Source organism: Castor canadensis, chromosome 12 (assembly GCF_047511655.1).
Source record: "Castor canadensis chromosome 12, mCasCan1.hap1v2, whole genome shotgun sequence".
In the NCBI taxonomy this organism is placed as follows: Eukaryota; Metazoa; Chordata; class Mammalia; order Rodentia; family Castoridae; genus Castor; species Castor canadensis.
Genome location: NC_133397.1, coordinates 1,060,817 through 1,084,799, shown reverse-complemented (window position 1 = coordinate 1,084,799; position 23,983 = coordinate 1,060,817). Strand labels below are relative to the sequence as shown.

Genomic DNA, 23,983 nt, shown 5'->3' with positions numbered 1-23,983 from the left:
AACTTTTAAGATGAGAGACAGGAAAGGCCTTCTTGTCACTCTTTGAGCTTTTGTTTGTTCACTCTTTTGTTGTTGCTGTTATTGTTAACTGCTATGCAAGTTCCAAGAGGGAGTTTGGGTTGCTGGAAAGTGGATTCAATTAGCTGATGGCCGGGTGAATGTGTGCATGTTTGTATAGTTTTAGCTGCTTTTCTTTTTCTTTTTCTTTTTTTTTTTTTTGCTCTTGGCTTTACATTACTTAAGATCAAGTTGTGTGTTCTGAGAATAACTTGTTCAATGACAAGAAGTTTGGGTTGTTGTTTTTCACAATCTCATTTAAATAATACCTGCTGACCACTTAACGCTTGAAGCATCTGTTCTGACTCTCTTCCCTCCCTCTCACGGGGGTCCATGACACAGACTGCTGCAGTGGGGTCAGGTACCAGGTCTCAGTAAAGAAGAGACAGGTTAATGTGCAGGTTGGGGCTGTGTGGTACAGGTCCTCTGCCCTCCACAGCCAGACGTGCTGGTCCTGGCTTCCTTCTCCTAACCCCAGGGTCTCATTGGCAGAACACTTTGAATAATCACTGTAAGAGGTTTTTTTTGGTGTTACTGTGTTTTGAACTTGGGACCTCATGCTTGCTAGGCAGGTGCTCTTGCTTGAGCCACTGTACCGGCTCATAGGAGTATTTCAAGTGTGTAAAAATTCTCCAGAAATTTGTCAGCTATCTCAGCCTCACATATTTGGCCAGGGCCAAAGGGTGTTCTCGGAGGTAGAGGTCCTTGTTTCCTGGAACCTGTTGCTTCTGATAAGACGTTAGCCTTCCTCGACTCATTTCCTGATGATGAAATTGATCCTTGAGGTAGAACACAGTCAAAGGGCCAACTCTGATGAGGTAGGAAATCATAATTCGTTATTAGAACAAATATTTTTATGAAATAAAACTATTTCCAACTACTTTACCAAAACAAATTCTGCCCTAATTTTTTTTTTTTTTTTTTTTTTTTGGTGGCACTGGGTTTGAACCCAGGGCCTCACGCTTGCTAGGCAGGCTTGAGCCACTCCACCACCCCTTTTTGTGACAGGTTTTTTCAAGATAGTCTTGGGAACTAATTCCCAGGCCTGGCTTTGAACCACGATCCTCCTGATCTCTGCCTCCTGAGTAGCTGGGATCACAGGTGTGAGCCACCAGCGCCCGGCCCGAACGTTTTGCTTTTATTTTAAATTTTTTCCTTTGCAGTTGCAGTTGTGGGGATGGAGCCCAGAGCTGTGTGCATGCTGAGCTGTACCCCGGCCTCCGACAGTGTTTTCATAAACAGGTCCTCATGCACGTCAGTTGGAGTTAATCGCTGTACATATCCTTCAGAAGGACTTGTTATGCTCAATTTGTAAAAGTGCATGCAGTGTCTCATTGATATTTTGCTTTGTTTTAAGAGGCGAACACAGAAACCTGTGTTCAGACTTCCCCACAGAGGAAATAGTGATACAGTCCAGGCCTGCACAGCAGTCATCATGCTGTGTACATATTCACTCAATTACAATACTCTGTCCCTTTTACAGAAGGGGAAACTGAGGCACAGAACGGTTGCAGGCAGCAGACAGAGGTCAATCAGCCTGGAGCATTACTTCTGTTGTGACTGTGTGACCATGGCTGGGCTGTGGATCACAGGGGTGGGTCTGGCCTGACCATGTTAAGGTTGCAGCTCTTTCAAGGTCACCTGTGTGATGTGCACAGAGGGAAGAGATGAGGGCCAGTGGAAGGACTGCAGCAATTAGAGCAGGTCAGGCCAGTTAACCCTGGGGATGCACTAAACAGCAGCCAGGAAGCCGGGTGATGTTGTAGCAGTGTTCAAACAAAAACTGGGGTTGTTCAAGGGAGTGAGTAGGTGGCAGAGGCACTGAGTCATTGCTTGGAGGTGCCTGCTGTGGACGTGTGGATTTTGACTTGTCCTGCCTGCATGGAGACAAAGCCACGTGCATTGTGGTACAGGACAATGGCTGATTCCTCCACATTGGAGTGTAGAGACCATCTGTTCCACACGGCTTCACCAGGGGTCCCCAGAGCTCTGCTGTGCAGCAAGCCCTGCCAAGAGTGCCCTGTCCAGAGTGGTCCAGTCTTTGGGGGACTGTGCCGCTTTGCTGTGTGAGCGCAGAGCTTCCAAGCTTTCTCTGTAAAGGACCAGGTCGTGCCAAGATCACTCCCTGTAGCACAAGGTGCCCTGGGCAGTTCAAGAAAGTACGAGTGATGGGGGTCGCTTTCCAGCAACACTTTGTTGAGACATCCTGAAATATAAATTTCATTCAGATTTTACTTTGTCATAAAACACAATTCTTTAAAAACCAGTGAAAACTGGAAAGTCCATTCTTAGCTTGAGGAACCAGCAGGACATGTGACCTTTTTTTGGGGGGAGGGCAGAACTGGGGTTTGAACTCAGGGCCTTGACCTTGCTAGGCAAATGCTTTACCACCTGAGCCAGTTTTTTTGCTTTTAGTTTGATTTTCAGATAGTCTCCAGTTTTGCCCAGGCTAGCCTCGAGCATCGATCCTCCTTCCTCTACCTCCCAAGGAGTGTAGTTCTGTGCCATTGTGCCCAGCTCTGACTTGTGAGTCTTGGGGGGGCTTTTCTGCTTGTTCTGTAAGAATGGAGTTCCAGATGGGGGAGAAGTTCAAGACATTTGAGGCTCTCTGTTGTCCGCTCCCCTAATATCTGTAGAGGTTTTAGAGCCGTGCCAGTAAGGGTGTCAGCTATAATCTTATAATTACTGCATTTTACATATGTGTGGGGAAATGGTTTTACTTTCTGCAGGCTTTGAAGCTAATGTGTTCTTGGGAGTTCGCTAGCCACAGTGGACAAATCTGTGAGGACACTGACAGCACACAGCAGTAGCTGTCCACCTCCAGTGTAGACCAGCTGCTTTTGGTGCACTTGAGAGTAGGGGAAGGGGAGCATTTGGGTGGCACTGAACCTACCATGTAATGTGTTGTGCGTATTCTCACAGCCATCAATGTCACACGGTCTCCAAGTGTCAGCGTAATTCCTCTTTTTCACCTGGAGTTGTAGCCCTGTGCGTGCGCTAATCCTCGTGTTTCTCCTTTCAGCTACTTGTACAAGAATGAGATCCAGTCAATTGACAGGCAAGCGTTTAAGGGACTTGCCTCTCTAGAGCAACTGTAAGTGCCCCTCTCTTCTGTGCTTGCGTTTCTTGGCTGTCACCTGCCCTTTTGCCTCCTGTAGGGAGGAGTGGAGCAATCTGATGTCTGCATGATGCATGACTGTACTACCTGGGTGTAGGGAGGATGCATGACAAGAAAAGTGGCAAGGGGCCAGTTACTCACCTGTCTCTGCCCTCACCCCAGGCGTCACCTGATAGCAGACATTTACTAGGTTTCTCCTGTGCACGAGACTGGATCATGCATACGTGATTCCAGGAACAGTAGGATGGGTCCCTGTGTCACACTGCGGTTCTCACTTACAGTGCAAAGACTACATGCAAACAAGTCAGAGCAAGTAAGGGCATTTGTGGTCAGAGCATCCAGGGCTGCGTGGGACAAGAGGCCATGTGCACTGCACACATGGGGTTTAATTCTTCAATCGTTATGTCACTGTTTGGGAGAAACACTGCTCCCTTTCCCCCCATGTCGTGGATACCCAGATGTGGGTGCTCTGCTTTTTTGGCCACACATGAAACTGTACTTTGCTATGAAGTCAGCATGTTAATTTTTTTCTGGTGGAACTGTGAAGGCTTTTTCTGTACTTTGCTATGAAGTCAGCGTGTTAATTTTTTTCTGGTGGAACTGTGAAGGCTTTTTCTGGTGTTTGCCTGGCCAGTTGCCTTTCACTTCGTGAGCTGAAGCAAGGCCTGTGGGAATCAGGTTGTCAGGGGCTTTACCCACGTAAGGGGAAGCAGCCGTTTTGTGTTCTCCTCCAGACATCTGTCGTCTGCTTCCATGTTTCACTGGGAGCTGGGCACCACAGGCAGGAGAGGGGCAGGCAGAACCTGAGAGGTCCTGATGTGTTCACGTGAGAGTGGCTTTCCCGTGCCGCCGGACAGTGCACGAGCACATTCGGGAAGAACGTATATGAGGCCCCCTAGAACAATCTGTGCTTCAGAGAGAATGAAACAAAGGCTCAGGCCACTGCAGAAACTCATGGGGATACCTAGAGGATGTGCAGGCGGACAAGGAGTTTGCAAAGGTTCTCATCATGGGGCCCGTAATAGGACTGACTTCCTAAGGAGGTGGAGTCCAGTGAGGGGCACAGATGGGGAGGAAGTAGGTAGAAGAGGAAGGTGGCACCTGTGAGCTAGTGACGGGCTTTCTGCCCAGTATTTCAGTGGCTGGCGACAGCATCTCATCACAGCTGGACAGCCCAGGCTTGGGCTTGCCTGAGCTTGGACTTCCTTCTGTGAACGCTGTGGTGCATCTGCAGGTGTGTGGCAGGAGGTCAGTGCGTCCAGAGAACTTGGGTCTCGTGCCCCTGCTGACATTTCTGAAGCACCTGTGGCCTGGTGGCGGAGGGGCGGGGAGAGGTGTCAGCTCCTGCTGGTCTCTACCAACCCCATCCTGGCACCTGAGCCCCTCTACAGCCCTGTGCGTCCTCTCCTGCCACAGGGGAGGCTGGGAAGCACGATGTCATGGATCTGAGGACAGAGGCCGTGGAACTCTGCTGAAGTCAGCCAAGCTCCTTGGGAGGCTGTTGGTAGGAATCAGAAAACTCTCCTGGTCAGAATCGGGAGCTGAGCTCTAAATCCAGCACTGACCTCTGTGAACCTGGAGGTCATGACTTGTCCTCATTTCCTCAGCTGTACAGGGAGGGGTGATGGTGCCCAAGGCTGCCTGGAGCCCAAGCCAGTCCAGGGTTCTGGAAACCCGACAGCAGCCTTCCTGAGCGCTTTTGAAAGCAGACCTGAGTCTTACCTGCTCCTCCTTCCTGGCCAGCCTGCACTGTGGAGTCCAGGTGAAAGGGTTTTTAAGACAAACTCTACCTTGGAACTCGAATGTCCTCATTTTCTTTCCTCCATTGACTTTGGCTTTTCTTCTGTGTTAGCTCTGGAGTCTTCTGCCTTGATGGCCAGCCAAAGTCTTCCTCAGCAGGGCACCTGTGTTGATGGTGTCCGTGTCTGAGCTGCTGGGGCCAGGGGCCATGAGGACCATGTGTTATTGATCCATGCACTGCCCACACAGGCAGGCAGCCATGATGGGACTTGGGTTTGGTCCTGTCTCCTTTGGGATATCCTTTGGATCAGACACTGTCGTTGATCTCACTGGCCTCCGTGTCCTTCCTTTTCTTTCTCCATTTCATGCTTTTCTGGCATTGTCCAGTTTTATTTGGAGAGTGGTAGGCACAAACCTGTCCCTGAGGGTCAGAGAGGCCACTGTTCCTGTGTCCCTGAGGCCCAGCTTCTGCCCTGAAGGCTGTGGCCCCTCAGAGATGAGGAGTCCCTGAGCTGGTTCTGCCCTGGTGCTGCCCAGGGGGAAGAATCTGAGTTTGGGGACCTTGAAGTGACAATAATTTCAGAGTCAAAAGTGGTTACTGAGCATGAGGCGTGAGAATTCTTTTGTTTAGATTTGTGGAAATGGCCAGAAACTGTTGGTGGGTTGATTCTGCTAGTAGCTTTGGGCTCCAGTCCCTCATTGAGAAAGAGTGGTTTGTTACAGTGGACGCCCAGATGGAGGCCTTTCTCTGAGCTGGATCTGGGCAAGAGGTCTCCCTGAAGTGACAAAACTAGGGTTCAGGAGAATTAGAAGAAGTTAATTATATCAAACATTCATAAATTGTGGGGAGTAGGAGACATGGAAAGAAGTATAAACTGGGCGTTTTGTACAGTTAGAGGATCTTGAGGACTGGCGACGCCTCCCCTAGGTAACAGCCCTTCTCCTTTTTCCTCAGTGTGACAGTCACGTTAAACTCATGCCCCTGCAAACAAGTTAGGCAACCTGGGTTCAGGAGCCCACCTAAGCATATGGGTGCCATCTTGAAGGCTGTGCTTCTGTTTTTTGTTTTTGTTTTCAATTCCTCTGTGTTGGGGAGATGAGAGTGTCAGACTGGGCCACCGTCCTGCTGCCTGGGCCCTGGCAGACTCAGCATCTAGACCTGAAGTTCCTGTGGGGCAGGCGGCTGTGTGACAGGCTGGGCCTGGTCTCTGACTGTGTTTGATCTCCTTGTTTGGCTGTGTCACTTGTCCTCCACACAGCATAGGAAGGATAGAGAGGAATCCGGTGACACAAATCGAGTGACTTGGGAAAAGTTTTCTGAGCAGAACATCTGGACTGAGAAAGCCACTGAATTTTCACATTCTGTCTCTTTTTCAAACTCCTGCAGATACCTGCACTTTAACCAGATAGAAACCCTCGACCCGGAATCCTTCCAGCACTTACCGAAGCTTGAGAGACTGTGAGTGGTGTCTCCTTCTTACCTTCCGCACCGTCAGGTCCTGGGCTCGTCTGCACCCTGCTCGGTGGACTCAGGCAACACCTGCCAGATACCTTTGCATTACTTTGTGTAAAATTCCCCTTCTTAGCTTCACAGTCAGAGGAGGGGCTTATGATTTTCTCTTTACGTGGGCCTGGAGCTAAAAATACCGTTATTTTCTGGTCCAAAGAGCATTGCTCTTAAATTTGTTTGTATTAAGTAAATGTGACTAGTAGGTCCTCTAAAATGCCAGTGTGTGACTGCTGCTGCTTCTCTCCACCTTTCTAGGGAGCAATTTTAAAAATTAGCTTTTATTTTTCTCTTGTGACAGATTCTTACATAACAACCGGATCACACATTTAGCTCCAGGGACATTTAATCACTTGGAATCTATGAAGCGGTTGTAAGTATGACTGACACCTGTGTGCAGCTCCACGGGAAGCTTTTTCTCCCAGCCACCCTCCCTGTTCCTGCCGGACCTCACAGAGCTGTGGTAGGGAGGTTAGACCCATCCAAATGCAGGACTGGACGGGACTCGGATTGGCAGTGAGCTAATCTTTAGACCAGGCACGGTTTTTAAGATGATGCTTAAATTCTTCAAATTGATTTTTAAAACCACGCTGTGTGTTTCATTGATGAGACAAAAAACCAGCCTGTGAAGATTGTTTGCACTCTCTTCCTCCCTGTCCCATTTTTGGGATCCACTTAGCTGAAATGTATAAGCAGACTGAATGAAGTCTACCCAGGTTTTCAAGACCTCCGCAAACAACCTTTCCTATGCTGGCTGGTTCGATAACAGAATCAAGGCCTGTGGTACTGATGGAGAAAGTCTCAGCCTTGGACAGCCTTGTGTTTGGTCTCAAAGGCATTTTTCAGCTAGGTATTGCTGAAATACTGAGTGTCTGCAGTGAGACACTCAGAAGCAGCCTCAGAAACAGAAGCAGCCTTGGTCCAGGCAGAAGCAGAGCTCAGAGGAAGCAGTCTAGTCCCCATGGGTTTTTTTTTTTTTAAATCTTTTCAGTGAGGTAGAGTAAGACATAGACCATCACGACTGTTTTGGTTTCTTTCTTTAGAAATCACCAGCCACACTAAGATCCACCTTGTAGGTGGGAAGATTGGATGAACCCTTCCATGTTGGAACACTGTTCAGAGCCCTCCTTCCTTCCAAAGGCCTGCTGGCTCCTCCTGGTGGGCTTGGGCTAGGCTTCCCCTCACTCTGACCAGAAGCTGCCCAGGGCAACCCAGCTCTCGGGCCTCCTTAGGGATGTGGGAGGATGGAGGCGATGCATAGCACTACAGTGCCCTGTGATGGAACCCAGCAGTGGGGACAGCTGTGGGCTGTGATTTGTCACTGGCTTTCCTGAATGGCACCCACGCATTCTCCTTGGGGAACTACTCTGACTCATCCAGTCACACTCGCCCTAAGTTTTCGTCACTCCTGGGCTCCGTGTCTCTTGTTGGGTTTGGAGTGCGCTCTGAGTTCTTTCTGTTGGTAGCCATACTCTTTGCCTCCTTTCCTCTGTTTGGCAGGACAGGTTTTAGATTTCACCTCTAAGTCCCACTCCATCACATGCCAGGTGCCCAGTGGACACAGGACCTAGAGATCTGTCTGTCCAGAGAAGATCTACGTCCCCTGTGGCTCCTGGGTCCCACGGGCTGCTGCTTTTCCCCACAGGCGGCTGGACTCAAACGCACTCCACTGTGACTGTGAGATCCTATGGCTGGCAGACCTGCTGAAGACCTACGCCCAGTCAGGGAACGCGCAGGCAGCGGCCACCTGCGAGTTTCCCAGGCGTATCCAGGGGCGGTCAGTGGCGACCATCACCCCAGAAGAGCTGAACTGTGGTGAGTGGGCCCTGGAGCCCCTGCTGGGCCAGGGTGTCCCCACCAGGCTGGGCTCAACCCTGGGTTGGTGTCATGGAGACCTTGGCACATCTGCAGCTGTCACTGGCTGAAACCGTGTCACTGTGCAGGGAATGTTTGTGACTGAGACGTGTTTAGACATTGTGGTTTTTCTCTGCGACACGAGGTTCAGTTTGGGGTCTCACTGACGTCCACCTCGAGTTTAGGCAATGACTTCCTTTCCTTGTTGGGTGCAGAAAGGCCCCGGATCACATCAGAACCCCAGGATGTAGATGTCACCTCTGGGAACACCGTGTACTTCACCTGCAGGGCCGAGGGCAACCCCAAACCTGAGATCATCTGGCTTCGAAACAAGTGAGTGGGGCAGGGCAGAAATGCCTTCTGAGCACCATGCTCAGCCCTTGGGGTTCATCCAGACACCTGCGAGGTCCACTGTGTCTCCTCACCTTGGTCAGACGCTGCCCTGTTCTCCCCTCTCCAGGTAGAAAGTGAGAAGGAGACAAAGATCCCACTCTTTCCCTCTCCCACATGGCACCAGGAGGCACTCCGGGCACCGAGACCCCTGTGGAATGACACCTCCACTTGGTGGAGTTCATTCCTCCCAGGCCACTGTCCCTTCCTCTAGTCAGCTATTAATTACTGGGAAGCTCGACACCCTGTGTCCTGCTGGGTGGAACCTGGGAAGCATAGTTGGTTTGTCTCTGTCTGCCTCCTTCCTCTGGCTGGGGTTTCTGTCTGTCATTGGTGTTAGCAAGCTTTGGACTTGGGCCACGTGACAATGACTCAATGGTGGGGATAGGGTGGGATTGGACTCCACTGGGCCAGTGTTCTCTGGACATAGTGCTAATGTGAGCCAGGAGCCCACATGGGCTCCCTCAGCTTCCTGGAGACTTCTTCCAGAAGTTGGCTTCTGCTCCCCAACTTCCACAAACACTTAGAGGGGCTATCAAGGTTGAGACCACCCCACTCCTGGTAGCAGGTGCTCACAGGTGGCAGAAGGAAGTCACACACGCCAGCATGTGTGTCAGTGTGGGAAGCACCCTCCCCACTGGGCTTGGGAGCTGTGCTGTTGGACTAAGAGAAGAGGAGGGGGCTAGGGAGAGAGGTGAAAAGGGACCAGGCAGCTTACGACCACAGTGTAAGGACTGGCTGAAGTGGGAGAGGGACACAGATATTATTTAATTCTCAGAAATAAGGGAAAATGTTTCATTTGAATTTCTCCCCCATGTTTGTTTTTCCACGTGAAAGCATTTAGGTAGATGGGACACGAGAGCAGGAGAAACAGACGTGTGGATTGAATAGTGGTGCAAATGCACAGCCCCTTCTCAGAAATGCCTGCCGCACCAGAGAGCAGTCAGGAGAACACATCCCCGAAGGCCAGCTCTACCCTCCTGACTCTCTCACATGTCTCCTGCATTGTGGGTCCTGCAGCCCACTGCAGGATTAAGGCCTCCCAGGGTGGATGCACCGTTTCTCTGCATTAAACACTTGCTTACCAGACCTCTGTCTTTGTAGTAACGAGCTGAGCATGAAGACCGATTCCCGCCTAAACCTGCTGGATGATGGGACCCTGATGATCCAGAACACCCAGGAGGCAGACCAGGGTGTTTACCAGTGCATGGCCAAAAATGTGGCCGGAGAGGTGAAGACGCACGAGGTGACCCTCAGGTACTTTGGGTCTCCAGGTAGGTGGAGAGCATTTCGCAAATTACTTCCTCCTTTTGTCTTGTTTCCCTTCTTCCTTCCCTCCTTCCTTCCTCCCTCCCTCATTCCCTCTCTTTCTTCCCTGCTTATTTCCTCCCTTCCTTTCCTTCCTTCCTTCATTCCTCCTTTTGTCTTCCTTCCCTCCTTTCTCTCTCTCCTTCCTCCCTTCCTTCGTCCTTTTGTCTTCCTTCTCTCCTCCTCTCTCTCTTTCTTTCTTTCCCTCTATCCCTCCCTCCCTGCCCCGTTCCTTCCTTTCTTGGTGGTGCTGGGTTGTTGAAACTTGCAAGGCAGATGCTCTACCACTTGAGCCATGATACCACCCCTTTTTGCTTCAGGTACTTTTGAGATAGGGTCTCACTCACTAAGTGCCCTAGAGGGCCTAGACCCAGAGTCTTCCTATTTGTGTTTTCCCAAGTAGCTGGGATGACAGGCACCTATCACCACAACCAGCTTTTATTGGTTGAGGTCTTGTGAACTTTTTGCCCTGCTTGGCCTTGAACTTATGTCTGTCTGTTCCCCTCCTCCTCCTGAGTAGCTGGGATTACAGGCTTGAGCCCAGACCACTTGCTCCTTTTTTTGCACTGCAACTCAGTAGAGTAAGGGTTGTTAAAGTCTCAAGTTCCCTGTGTGAGAGTCGGCCCCAAAGGGTTCTGAAGCAACAGAGGGCTGCTCTGCTCTACAGTCAGCCCTAATCTGGGACACACTAGGATTTTCTGAGTCACACCACATCAAGGCAGGTGATGGCATGGGTGACTGAAGAAACCTGACCCACCTCCCACCTCTGGGCCTGATTAGTTTCTGCTCAGCCACTTCACTTCCGTGATTAAAATGTCACATAATTGTTAAAATGTGAACCCTGTCCAAGCCACGGGCAGCACGCACAGCTGTGGCCTCTGGTCCATCTGCCCCATAGGTGGTTAGCTATGTTCAGTCCGAGTTCCATGGTCAGGAGAGGAGTGAGGAGCCTGTGCTGCTCCATGCATTGCGGGGCCCTTCCCCGACATCGTCTGGGGCTCTGGGAGCCCAAGTGAAGGCAGTAATGGCTCCCTCCACCACCACCACCACCCTGGTGCCCAAGCCAGGCTGAGCTCTCCCTCCTCAGCGAGGCTCCTCCCCGCCTCAGCTTCCTCCACAGCCTTGCCAGGGCTGTCTGTGCCCTAGTACTTCATATTCAGGATGTCATCAAGCCAGGCTGATGGCAACACACCTGGCTTTGAGCTTGCTCAGCTACTTGAGACTTGCACATCCCAGCATAGACACAGCTGAGAATTCCCAGCTGCCACCTTTCATCCAGGGGAAGTGAGAGGGAGTGCTGAGCAGAGAGAGTCCTTAAGCCACGTGCAGTAGGTTTGCACGAGACAGTGAGCGCCTGGCAAACTGCTGCTGGAACCTACAGAGAGAAGCAAGGCAGGGTGTCACTGTAAGCAAGAAAACAGCTCACCAGAGTGGGAAGACAGTAAGATGCGACTGTAGGTGTGGGACAAAGCACAGGAGAACAGCCATGGACAGGAGGGGACATTTGTGAGAAGAACATGCCTGTGCAGGGGGAGATTTGACCAGCTTTCTGTGGCCTGAGAGTTCTAAATTTCACTCCTTTTGATCTGAATTCTACTTCTTTCTCAGGCCAACAGCCTTATTTAGTGAATTTAGAGTGAGTGTGGTGGCAGGCCTGGCCAGGGGGTGCAGACCACACCCTGCGGCCAAATCTGGCCATCCCCTGCTCTTCTAAGGTCTATTAATTGAGAATAGTTCTGATTTTTTTTAAAGGATAGAAAGTTGAATAATAATTTATGGCACCTGGCAATTTTGTGAAATTCACATTGTTGTGTGTGTAAGTTAAGTTCCGAGACCATGACCACAGTCATGCTTCATGTGTTGCCAGGCTGCAGTGGCCAGGCTGAGGACTGGCAGCACAGACTGTGGCCAGCAAAGCCCATGGTCACCAGCCCCTTGGGCTTATAGGAAACGTGACCCCTGCCCTGTACTGGTGGTAGAAATACAGGTACTGGGATAAATGGTCTTATGTATTTTGAAATTCTGCTGTTAGTTGCGTATGACTCTGCAGTTGTTATTTTCTTGGTGAATTAAACCTTTGCTCATTAAATTATTATTGTTATTGTTATTTTTGTAGTATGGGATTTGAACTCAGGGCCTCACTCTTGCCAGGCAAGCAAGAGCCACTCCACAAGAGGCTTAAAATTATGCTATTTCCCATTTCCTCCTTATAGTACCTTGAGAGTGTCAGTTTATTTTAGAAAATGTTAAGTGCATTCTTAAATTATTGGTCTAAAGTCATTTATCTTTCTCTCCAAAATCAATTGTCCATCTTAATTTTTGTGCTTTTGAGTTTTGCATATTTTTAATTTGTAAAACTTTCCTACTGTCTTGTTCATTTTTCTTCTCTTCCCTCCCTTCTTTCTTTGCTCTTATTTTTTCTCTCTCTTTCTCCTCCCTACTCTCTCTCCCTCTCTCTTGGAGGTCACTGTCTTATACCTGGAGTGAGGTGAAGTAGGTGGAGATGCCCTGTGAGGTCCAGCCTCTGGCTGGTGGCTCTTCCATGAGAACGTCCCCCCTGAGCTTGGGCGGGGGACATCAACCTTCTCTCCCACTGATGGTGCAGTGGCGGTGTGGCCCAGCTGCAGTTTCTGTTTTACTCCTTGTGTGGGGAATGTTACAGACTTGTCTTGTCTCCTGTATCCCAAAGGCTCCTTAAAGCCAAATTCAAATACACAGTTCTGCAGAATTGACTTGCGTGGGTTCTTATCTCTGAGTACCTTTGCAGTCTCTAGTCTGTCAGCTTGATAGAAATGCTGATATTAAGTGTCAATTATGTATTTTTAATAACTTATCCTTATGTATTATTTGATTGGCACAACTCACACATTAATAGTATAAAAAGAGGCAGAAAAATCCTCTTCTATCGCTCCCCTTCCTCTACTCAGTCCCTGCCCCCCATTAGACTTCCCCAAACGCCTTCTATGCAGACAGGATTTTGTACCAATAGGAATGACCAGCAAGGTCTCAGGAGACTGACGAGACGTATTTGAGAGCACTGGGCTCTCCTGGGCTCTGGTGTAACCAGGGAAGAAATCTGCTCGCTCTTCTCACCGTGCTGCTCACCGGCTACCACAGCTGCCAGGCCTCAGCACGGGGACGTTTCATTGACTGCACATTTCTTTTAAGATGCCATTAAGTTTTGTTGATTTTGCTTATTTTAGAGGAAAATAGAATGAGCAGGCAGAACATAGAGAATGTCAATCAAAAGTCTCGTGAAACTAGAGAAGATTAATTGACAATTTCTGTCTGTGACAGCCCGACCCGCTTTTGTAATCCAGCCGCAGAACACAGAGGTGTTGGTGGGCGAGAGTGTCACCCTGGAGTGTAGTGCCACAGGCCATCCTCTGCCACAGATCACCTGGACAAGAGGTGACCGGTCGCCCTTGCCAGTAGACCCTCGGGTGAATATCACCCCCTCTGGTGGCCTCTACATCCAGAACGTCGTCCAGAGCGACAGCGGGGAGTACACCTGCTTTGCGTCCAACAGTGTGGACAGCATCCACGCTACCGCCTTCATCATTGTGCAGGGTGAGCGTCCGAGCAGAGCTAGGGCCGGGCCTGGCTGGCCCCAGCGCTGTGCTTGAATGCCCTTTGGAGCCTAGACCCAACCTCCTGGTCCCCCTTAACTTGCTTTGTTTTAAACATAACACTCCACCTGACCGATTGCACATGATTTGTTCAGGAGGGTGGGGCTTTGCTACTGGGCTGTGGTGTCCAGAGCACCCGGTACTGGCAGGCATGCGTGTGTGTGCAAGATGCCCTCCCATCAGTAGTGAATGTGTATGCACAGTGCTCACAGTCTAGAGAGTCCGTGTGTGTACCACACAACAGCTGTGATTGTCACTGAGCTCACAGTATGGTCAGTGTGTGCACCGTGCAGACAGTTGCAAATGAGTTTCTAAGGTCACTTTTTGAACACAGGACTTAGCAAGTTGGTAGTTTTAAGGTTTTGCTGTTTATTTCTGAATTGCTTAATTGACCTTAAATTGAATTTGTTTTTAGATCACTTATGAAATGGGGTATTTTTTGGGAAGCTCTCAAACATTACAGAATTACAAAATGTGGAACGCTATTGTTACCTGTCTGTACAACCATCTCCTGCCTCACGGACAGTCTGTTGTGTATTTCCTTCTAGTTTCACATACAGCTATGTACACACAGCTTTGTACACAGCTTTGCAGCCTTGGGAGGAGGTTTTGCTGTCTTGTACTTGTTGCTTTTATAAAAATGGAGTCCTGGTAGACTCCACCCAGTCGGAGTAACTCCTGTCATTTTCTCCTGTGTGAGAGGTGTCACGTTTAACCATTTGCACGTTAGTGTGGATGGAGCAATGGATGACACAAGCCTTCTTACCCAGCCTCGCCACAGGTGATGCGTGTGTCAACCATGCTTTGGGTCCGTGGTCGTGGCAACGCCTCTGAATGCGCCCAGTGTGCTGCTGAATACTCTTCCTTGCCCGCTTACCTTCCTGTCTTCAGCAGCTTCCTTCCCTTCCTTGCCTGTGCGTAGCTGTCACGCCCTAGTCGTGTCCCATGACAGTGCTTTTGGGTGGCATTTTCACCCTCTGCTGTCCCTAAATGTCCCCTGTGGCTGTCATCCCCAGCTCTTCCTCAGTTTACTGTGACTCCGGAGGACAGAGTGGTCATTGAAGGTCAGACTGTTGATTTCCAGTGCGAGGCGAAGGGCTACCCCCAGCCAGTCATCGCGTGGACCAAGGGAGGTGAGCTCCGGGCCCTGGCCCTGCTGGGCCCTTTCCTGACCTCTCCTCTTGGACACAGACCAGAGACAGGTGGTTTTCCCTTGGCCGACAAAACTAGCCTCCTCCCCGTAGGAGCAAGCTGTGGCCAGATCGCACATACCAGGTGCTGCGAGAGGACGGAGGTGTCCCAGGTACAATGTGGTCCCCTTGTCCACAAGGGTGGCACTTGTGGGCATCATGACCAGAATACTGTGGGGCTCCATCCTTGCTGAAGGGACTGGGTGTCTGCTTCTCCCCTCTGCACCTTGCCCTTAACGGACACCTCACTTGAACCTCACAGCAGGTGGGACGGAATGTCCTTGGTCACCCTCAGAATCAAGAAACAAACCAAGGCCTTTCCACTGGCTCTGACTCCTGGGCTCTCACCGCCATTCTCCATTGGGTGTATGACTGCTGACCGCAGGAACTCTTAGCCTAATCCTAGCCCACAGGGCCAGCAGTGTCCAGCTTCTGGGGCCGCTTCTGCCCCAACAGTCAGTGTTCCTATCCTGTGATCTGGACAGGGTCCCTAGAGATCACCCAGGCACTCTGGCTTGAACCAAGGCTACCACGTACACTTCTCCTGAGAGACCCTGCCCAGGGCTGCTGGGGAGCAGACGGGCTGGTGGCTGCCAGGGTCAGAGATTTATCCACAAAGCAATGTGTGGCACCTTGCATTGAATCCTTAAGTGGCCCAGCCCTCAGGCCCTATCCTGCCCTATCTTCCCAGACCTAGTTTGGGACCAGTCCTCAGACACCTGAGTCCCCGTGTCATCCTGGCCCTTATTTGACCTTTTCTCTTTGTAATCTGACCCTCTGCCCTTTCCTGGGAGTTACTGGGACAGAGTAACTTGAGTAACTGTCCTTGAATGGACAGTGGGATGTGTAGTGTCCCACGTGAGTGTCTGAGCGTCTGCTCAGTGGCTGAGGGTAGGCTACCTAAGGGCAGGAGCAGCCATTAGTGTGCTGACCCCGGCAAAGCCCAGCTTCAGAGATCGATTCCCTCAAGTCCTGTGCCCCTTCTCCTGACTCAGAAGTTCCAGTGACCAGCGTGACCGATGTCACCTCCTTGCAGGAAGCCAGCTCTCGGTGGACAGACGGCACCTGGTGTTGTCCTCGGGTACACTCAGGATCTCCGGGGTGGCCTTGCACGATCAGGGCCAGTACGAGTGTCAGGCGGTCAACATCATTGGCTCCCAGAAGGTTGTGGCCCACCTGACGGTGCAGCCCAGAGGTAGGCTCCAGGGTTGGGGTCAGGTCAGTGGATTTTGTTCAGGTCTAGTTTCCCACAGGGACACCAATGTCACTGTCAATTGTAGTGTTTACTCTTCTCTTCTCTGTATTTCATGTGACATCAGTGAACTTGTATTCCCAAGGAGTGTGTGGGGTAGTTAGTTAAATCTCTTTCCCTGTAGCTCACGGAAACTTTTGTTTGTCTTGTGTGACGCTCCCACTGAACTAGGTGAGGCTGCCTGTTAGAGCCATGCCATCTGTCTCCCCTTGGTTAACCATGCCCACTTTAGTGAAGGGTGTTGCAACTGCACCTTCTGAGGTGACTCCTTAGGAAATGCAGGGCTGCAGCCAGCTCTGCATGCAGACCTCAGCTGTGTCACGGGAGGGGCACTCTGGTCCCTCCTATCTGCCTGTCTTCCTTTTGCCCTCTTGCCTTTCCTCCAGTTAGAAGAGTCCTTGCTTCCTTTCCTCCCTCTTGGCAGAGCCAGGATTAAAAGACCAAAGAGCATCATCCAGCACAAAGGTCACTGAAGTGACGGCTGGAGCTGAGATGGACCTGGCCACCCAGCCCTGAGGGTGTGTTTGGAACCTGGAGACAGGGTAGAGAGCAGCAGGTGGGGCCCGAGGGCTTTTGAATTCCCTGGGGCCCTTGGGAAGGGTCGACCTGATCAACTCTGGGTTTTGTGGGTGTGCCCTCCTTGGTGTCTAGGGAAGTACATCATATGCATAGTTTGGGATTCCTGAAAGGTGCCCAGTCAACCCCAGGGAGCCAAGGTCCCTCCTTGTAGGATGAGAAAGCACTGCTGTCTGGCCCTGTGTTTCCTTCCTCTGAGCGACAGGCTCTCTCCATACTTCATTGTGTCCTCAGTGGGCTGCACAGGACAGCAGCTGGGCCAGCCCTGGAGCTGTTCACCTCTGAGCAGAGAGGTCTTTGTTACAGTCACTCCATGCCACTGCTGTTAGAGCCCAGGGCAGGAAGCAGGAGGAAGTTCATCTCTGAATCCTTAGGCAGCTGTGCTCTGTGCAGAGGCTGCTGGGGCCCCTGGGTCAGCCTGAGTGTGGGGTTCAGCTCTTCTGAGGCATTTTGGTGTAAATTCCCACTGTGCTGGATGCTGCACGCTTTTCTTCCAGTCACCCCAGTGTTCGCCAGCACTCCCAGCGACCTGACAGTAGAGGTGGGCACCAATGTGCAGCTCCCATGCAGTTCCCAGGGGGAGCCCGAGCCAGCGATCACCTGGAACAAGGTATGACTGCCCACCATACTGAGCTGCTGATGTGTGATGTGGTGGCCGCCACCCATTTCCCCTGCAGACTTTCTGCTCAGAATGAAAACACTCATGTTGTAAGCTGGGGTTAAAAATATCCCAAGGTATCCTTACGAACAGGAGCACGGTGAGCTTCAGCCTTCCCTTTCATCCAAAGTGAGAAAACTCTGTAGACCCAGTCTCATCACAGCAAAGGCAGGTTTTGTTATTTTGTTTTTCTTTGCTGTTTGTATCCAACCAATATGGCAGTGTCTGTAGAGCTCACACACTGTGGACATCAGGTGGTCCCTGTCCTCTACCTGTTCTCTTCTCTCCAAGTCCACCGTGGCCTGGCAACATAGCTCTGTGTCTGTCCCTGAATTGTCCTCTTTCCCAGACATTCCTAGGTGTCCATGTCTCTGGGTCTTCCCCACAGTAGCTCAGTTTGTGGGAGTTAATTATGTTCCCCATATTCATGGGGCAATGACCTTTTGCACGAAGCTCTGTCTCAGCAAAGGATAAGTGTGAGAGAGAATTGTGTTCAGTGTCCTCGCCTTTCCAGGCTGGGGTGCATGTGAGCACAGCTTCTGCCATACTTCCATTAGTGAAGTCTTGACAGGCAGCCCCACATCTGAGAAAAACTTCAGCTTCCCAGCCTTACTGTTTTTATTGCTTTGCCTCAGGATGGGGTTCAGGTGACGGAAAGTGGTAAATTTCACATCAGCCCCGAAGGATTCTTGACCATCAACGATGTTGGACCTGCAGACGCCGGTCGTTACGAGTGTGCGGCCCGGAACACGATTGGGTACGCCTCGGTTAGCATGGTGCTCAGTGTGAGCGGTAAGTGTGCATGAGGCGGGCGGCCTTGGCCATGGGTGGAGGAAGCACAATGCCAGGCCTCCCCACCACCACAGGGTGTCAGCGTGGAAAGATGTTCAGAACGGTTCAGAAGACAAATGGGGCCAGGCCCCTGTGGCTCACACCTGTAATCCTAGCTTCTCAGGAGGCAGAGATAAGGAGGTTCCAAGCCAGCCTGGGCAAATAGTTCCTGAGACCTTATCTTGAAAAAAACCCACCACAAAAAAGGGCTATGGAGTGACACAAGTGGTAGCACCTGAGACCTCAGTTCAAACCCCAGTACTACAAAAAAAAAAAAAAATCCCATGTGTGGTTACAGGCGTCATTTGGCAAGGACACTGTCATCAAAGACCCCACCCCTCCAGCTATTCACTTCTGGCTCTGGCCACATTTAACCTAGCGTGTCCTTCCGGGTAGTTCTTTAAGTATGTGTGTAGTCTCTCTACATCCTTTTTTGTGTCTGTCCCTCTGTGTCCTCAACTCTGGCCGCTGCCCTGCTGTCTGTGTACCTTGTTCAGTCGGGGGGAAGAGGAGTATCAAGGGTTTTGTTTGAACACGGTGAGGTCAAAGAGCCTGGAGGAGACAGGTGAGTCAATAAATCTGGAGCCCAAGGGAGCCACTGGACTGACGGTGTCAATCTGAGAACAGTAAAACCCTGGGGAAGTCTGTGGAGGGACAAGGACTGGCTGCTGCACCCTGGGGTGTCCCAGCAGCCAGCAATCCATCAATGAAACAAAAATTAGCAAAAAGACACCCCAGAGTCAGTCAGTGAAGACATGACACCATAGACTAAGAAACAGGGCTATGTGCCGGTCAGTCGAAAGGAGAGAGGGGAGGGACAGGATAAGTGCAAGATAGAGCCCCATGTGGCAGGAGGAAATGAGGAAGTGTACCCAGGTGGAGGAAGGTATTCCCCACTTGGGAGGAGAGCCATTCCAACCGGAAGTGGTCTATCCGAGTGGGGAAGAGGTCTTATCTCGGGAACTAAGTGAAGGGCACAGATCAATAAGGTCACTTCCCACTGTGAGTATGTGGAGAATATCACCATTGGGCTGATGACGATGACAGTGAGTGACCAGGCAAGAACCGTTTCAGTAGTTAGGGCGAGAGTGGTTGCAATGAAGTGGTTGTGTTTGGTGAGCTGTGAGTATTAGGTGGAAAAGGGTTGAAGAGAGAAAACTAGAAGTGTGCAGCTCCATTGTCTGACAGGTTGCGTGTTCATGTGTGTGTATATTCATGTCTGTACTCACGTAGTGTGGTGTTTATATGGAGGGTGTGTGTGTCTGTGGCATTGTGTGTCTGTGTGGTACGTGTGTAGTGTGGCGTTTATGTGGTGTGTGTGAGTGTGTGTGTGTGAGAGAGAGAGAATGAGGAACGGCCCTCCGTAAAGATGTGCCAATGGTGGCAGTGCCAACCAGGGGTAAGGGGATGGGTGATAAGAGCACAGACGTTTGAGAGTTGAGGGGCTGAGTCCAGCATCAGGATGGCTGGACATTTGGGGGAAGAACACAGACCCCTGGGATGAAGGCATCTCCCTTAACATCACTGTCTACCAACTGGACCCCCCAAGGTGGCTTCAGCAGCACTTCACCGTTGATTGATGAGACTTTTTTATAGGATGTCACTTCATAAAGTAAACGTATGTGACTCCCATACTGTTAGAAAACAACTGCTAGTTGAATTTTTAATGAAGTCTTTAGACTGGTTAAAAAGTAGAAATAATTTGGAGAAGGCATGGCCTCTCTGTGGCGCCATGTCTAGACTTCTGAGTCATTTGGGGAGCATTTTCTCTGGTAACATGCGAGTTCATGTTTTCCTAGTTCCTGACGTCAGTCGAAATGGGGATCCGTTTGTTGCCACCTCCATCGTGGAAGCCATTGCAACTGTTGACCGAGCCATAAACTCCACCCGGACTCACCTGTTCGACAGGTATGGTCGCATGAGGCTGGTGCTGACCTTGGCCGCAGAGCTGGGGGTGCGGGGTTAGCATGCATGCCATCCTAGTCTCGAGGCTCTGACCTGTCTCATCTGGAGACAGATTGTTGAAACAGATGTCCTAAGCAGCATTGCTGTGGCTTTCCAGGTGCTGAAGTGCGAGAAGGGTGGGTGTTTTCCTAATTAGAGTCTGGACTGTGATTCACAGCCAAAACATTTCCAGAAGACTCTACTTACTCTTTTGGCTTGTTACTAACTGATTTGGCAAAAACATAATGTCTTAAGAGTCGTTAGTGGGTTTGTTTATGTTGGCAATTCCAGCTGTTTTTCTGCACCTTAATTGAAATGCAATTCCTGTGACTTTCTCTCGACTTATTAATGACTTGTTTTTAGTGTCTCTGGTTCTTGTTTGTCTGTTTGTTCTATCGCCTTCCACCTGGGATGAGTAAGGTACAGTACATCACGTTGTCAAAAGTAGCAATAGAAATTTTAATAGCATAGGTTCACTTTGGGATTCTGGTGATCTTTGTCTCCAGTAATTCTTTTCCTTGCTCCTTTCCCTCCTTAACTCTTGTCAGCCGTCCCCGTTCTCCAAATGACCTGCTGGCCCTGTTCCGCTATCCGAGGGACCCATACACGGTGGGACAAGCCCGGGCAGGAGAGATATTTGAGCGGACCCTGCAGCTCATCCAGGATCACGTGCAGCATGGCCTGATGGTCGACTTAAACGGAACAAGTCAGTACCCCGTCCCTCCTCCTCCTTCCCTGGGTACGAGGTAGCAGATAGACCATACGACACATTCCAGTACTGTGTGTTCCGTGCTGTGAGCACAGCAGCGTCTGCACCCCGGTTCTGCCCAGCTTACACGGGATATGGTGTCTTTGGGTCAAGGTTACTCTCGGTGATTCAGAGCCTACTGCTGCGTGTGCTGTCTGCAGGCTGTGACGGTTCAGTCCTTATGTGACAGAGAAATTTCAAGGGAGACTTGATAGCGTGACAGCAAAGTAGCTGGCTCTGTGTGCACACAGTGCAGTGTTGTGCAGGCATCGGACAGGACATTTATGAAGATTTCCAGTGTCTCACAGCCAGCTAGTGAGACCTCCGCAGACTGTGCAGATGCCGTGGGGGTGCAGCCCACCACTCTGTTCCTGCATTCACTGTGGTCATGACCCAACAAATTGGAGATGCCTTTCTGTGTCACAGTTATTATTAGCTGTGCTGCTTATGGCCGTGACTTGTGTTGGATAAATAGTGCTATGGTGACTTTTGCCCTGTGTCGTTCCACACACCCACACGTGCACGTGGAGCAGGAAAAACGGCCAGCAGCAGTGGCCGTGGTGTGAGGCACTTCAGGGTGTGGCAGTGTTTTTCACATTGCTTTCGATAAACAACTTTTTGATCAGGGCAAAAGAGTTACTCAAGAATTTAATATTGTTATTAACCATGAGATGGAAGAGGCTGATGTGAGGGCTGAGGGGTCACTTCTGCCTGTCCTGGATGCACGGCAGTGATTTCATCTTGTCGTGTGGACCCTCGTGCGTGCCAAAGCTTTCAGGCGCCAGCAGGAGCCGCACCTGTTCGGGCAGCTGCTCCTGCCTCCTGTTGCACGGGTGCCCAGCCTCAGAACAGGTGGCTTTGCTTTAGGGCTGGAATTCCAGCCTCCATTCTCTTCTTGCAACTAGCTGGGCACCTTCTGCTCACCAGGCACAGGGTTGGCCTGAGGGTGGGTACAGCAGACAGGTGTTGCCTGTGTGGCTCATCCCAGGTATAACCCGTCTCTTTCTGAAGTCATGGGCCATACTCTGTCTTGGTCAGAGGACTGAATAGGATTTGCTCAGTGTTACTTCTTGCTGCTTCCTCTCTGTCTTTGTTTAGTTACGGGTTCAGGTCTTTATATGAGTGTCGTGGCCTCAGTGGCAGTCACTCTCTGCCCATCACCCCTCTGCTGATTCTGCAAAGCAAGGCCCTTTTGGAAGACCAGCCTGGAGTCCAGCTCTGTTTGGAATTGTTCCTTGTGAGGCATCCCATGCTGATTTCACAGCAGTGCATGCTAGTTAGAGAATGATTTGCACACTTGGAAAGGCAGAGAGAAAAGAACATGATCCCTGTGGGCTCCGGCACCTTCCCTTCTTCCTGAGCAGCAGGTGGGGTGGAGCAGCTCATGCATGACCTCACCTCACTCGTCCATTCTGCTCACTTGTCAGTCACATTTTCCGTACCAGACCCTGTCCTGGGGATAAGGCAGCACAAAAGAAATGAAAACCTCAGCCTCAAAGGTCTGACATCTCAGAGAAGGGCAGACCCTAAGCCAGCAGAGTGGTCAGTGCACATGGTACCCATGGGGTGATGCAGATGGCAGCAGGTAGTCAGCCTTGGTGGGCACAGTGCTAACTCCATGGCAAAGATGCACTTGTCCCCTACAAGAGGGAGGGGCCTCCCTGAGATAAGGAGGGCAGGTGCACAGGCCCCAAGGTGGGCCTGCCTGGCAGATTAGCGCCAATATTGTGGAAACAATGACGACGTGGGAGGAAGTGCTTTCCTTCTTGGATCTTTGCTCCCTCGATGCAAAGACTTCCCTGACTAGCTCTGAAAGCAGAGCGACACTCATTCACGCTTGGCTCCTAGGGGAGGGAGCGTTCACTGCCCCCTTGCTCAGGACAGGGGAGCTGGGAACCCTGGTGGTCAGGCAGCAAGGTTTGTGCCCCTGTGGCTTGCCAGGGCACCAGTGTGTTTATGATTGCTTCTTCCGGCCTGGAAAATCCTGGCCTCCTTTTTTGGACTTTTGTTTGAGTATTTTGGAAACCACTCACTTACCCCTACAAAGGAGCTGCCTCTCATACATCCTTTTATAAAGGTGAGCAGACGTGGTATCGAGAGCCAGGTGTGGGCTGGAGGTGCTGCAGGGAGAAGACAGTGCTGGTTCTGAACTTAGCAGGGTGTGTGTGTGCGTGCATGTGTGTCTGTGTCTGCATGCATGTGTGTGTGTCTGTGTGCATATGAGCAGACAGCATTGAGTGTGCGAGCATGTGTAAGTGCACGCGTCTGTGGGAGTGTGTACGAACCTGTCTTCGTGCATGTGAACATGCACACCATGACTGTGTGTGAGTGTGTATGTGTGAGGTGTTCATGGCTTTTCAACAGGCCCCAGGGCACGTGCAGGGGAGGGGTGATGAGGATGGTGAAAGCCTTGGCTGTGTGCATGTTTGGGGACAGCTTTAGGAAAACTGAGTTCTGAGTGTGTGAACCTGGGGTAGCGAGGCGATTGTATGGCTGGGTGCAGGAGTCTTGAAGGCGAAGACCCAGGAGCTGGTTAGGTATAAGGTTAGTGCCATCAGGTGGATATGGTGTAGGTTCAATCATGTGAAATTCCTTCTGTAGCTGGTGGTTGGAAGCTGAAGGTTTCTGAGCAGGAAGGTGACCCATGGCAGCCTGCATCTGGCTAGAACAGTTGGAGGCCATGTTTGTGATAGGGCTTGGCTCTGCCAGGCAGGTGGCTCCTTTGGAATTTAAGGCAGGTGTCATGAAAATCTGGACTGAGATGGTGCCAGAGGACTGGAGAGGCAGGCAGTAGACTGGGGACCGCATTGGAGAACAAACAAAGGTGGCAGGTGGCTCAAAAATTGGCAGCACACAGCACCTGGCCCAGGGGACAGGACGTGGTCCTGCTCCCTGGTGCAGGGACCACAGTGGTCAGTGGTACGTTTGCTGCCTGTTCCACGGAACTGTGTGAAGTAGGCCTGGACTAGTGAACGTGGTGGCGTTTGCCAGGGGTCACCATGTTAGAGCAGGTGGTAGAAACCCTGGGGCCCGTTAGTTGGGTGGGGAGATGATCCAGGAGCAGTGAGTGGGGTGGGAAGGGCAGAACGCCACCAAGACCAGGACGCCTGAGCATCCAACAGACGTCTGGAGCTTTGTGCCGAGCCCGCCCTGGAGCCGAGGGCTTGGTGGATTCTTAGAT

At 51.0% G+C, this 23,983-nt stretch overlaps 1 protein-coding gene across 2 annotated transcripts in view; it reads left to right on the top strand.

Annotated features, from left to right (window-relative positions):
- Pxdn (peroxidasin) overlaps window positions 1-23,983 on the top strand; it is an 82,886-nt gene that overhangs the window by 43,298 nt on the left and 15,605 nt on the right. Inside the window, exons 4-16 of one of the 2 annotated variants that reach the window (XM_020183269.2) lie at window positions 3,080-3,151; window positions 6,303-6,374; window positions 6,724-6,795; window positions 8,068-8,237; window positions 8,492-8,609; window positions 9,771-9,940; window positions 13,272-13,544; window positions 14,620-14,736; window positions 15,830-15,988; window positions 17,119-17,231; window positions 17,915-18,071; window positions 19,910-20,018; window positions 20,603-20,760. In XM_020183269.2, coding sequence (XP_020038858.1) covers window positions 3,080-3,151; window positions 6,303-6,374; window positions 6,724-6,795; window positions 8,068-8,237; window positions 8,492-8,609; window positions 9,771-9,940; window positions 13,272-13,544; window positions 14,620-14,736; window positions 15,830-15,988; window positions 17,119-17,231; window positions 17,915-18,071; window positions 19,910-20,018; window positions 20,603-20,760 — 1,760 coding nt within the window. The remainder of the gene's footprint in view (window positions 1-3,079; window positions 3,152-6,302; window positions 6,375-6,723; window positions 6,796-8,067; window positions 8,238-8,491; window positions 8,610-9,770; window positions 9,941-13,271; window positions 13,545-14,619; window positions 14,737-15,829; window positions 15,989-17,118; window positions 17,232-17,914; window positions 18,072-19,909; window positions 20,019-20,602; window positions 20,761-23,983) is intronic. The other variant, XM_020183270.2, reaches the window with a different exon arrangement.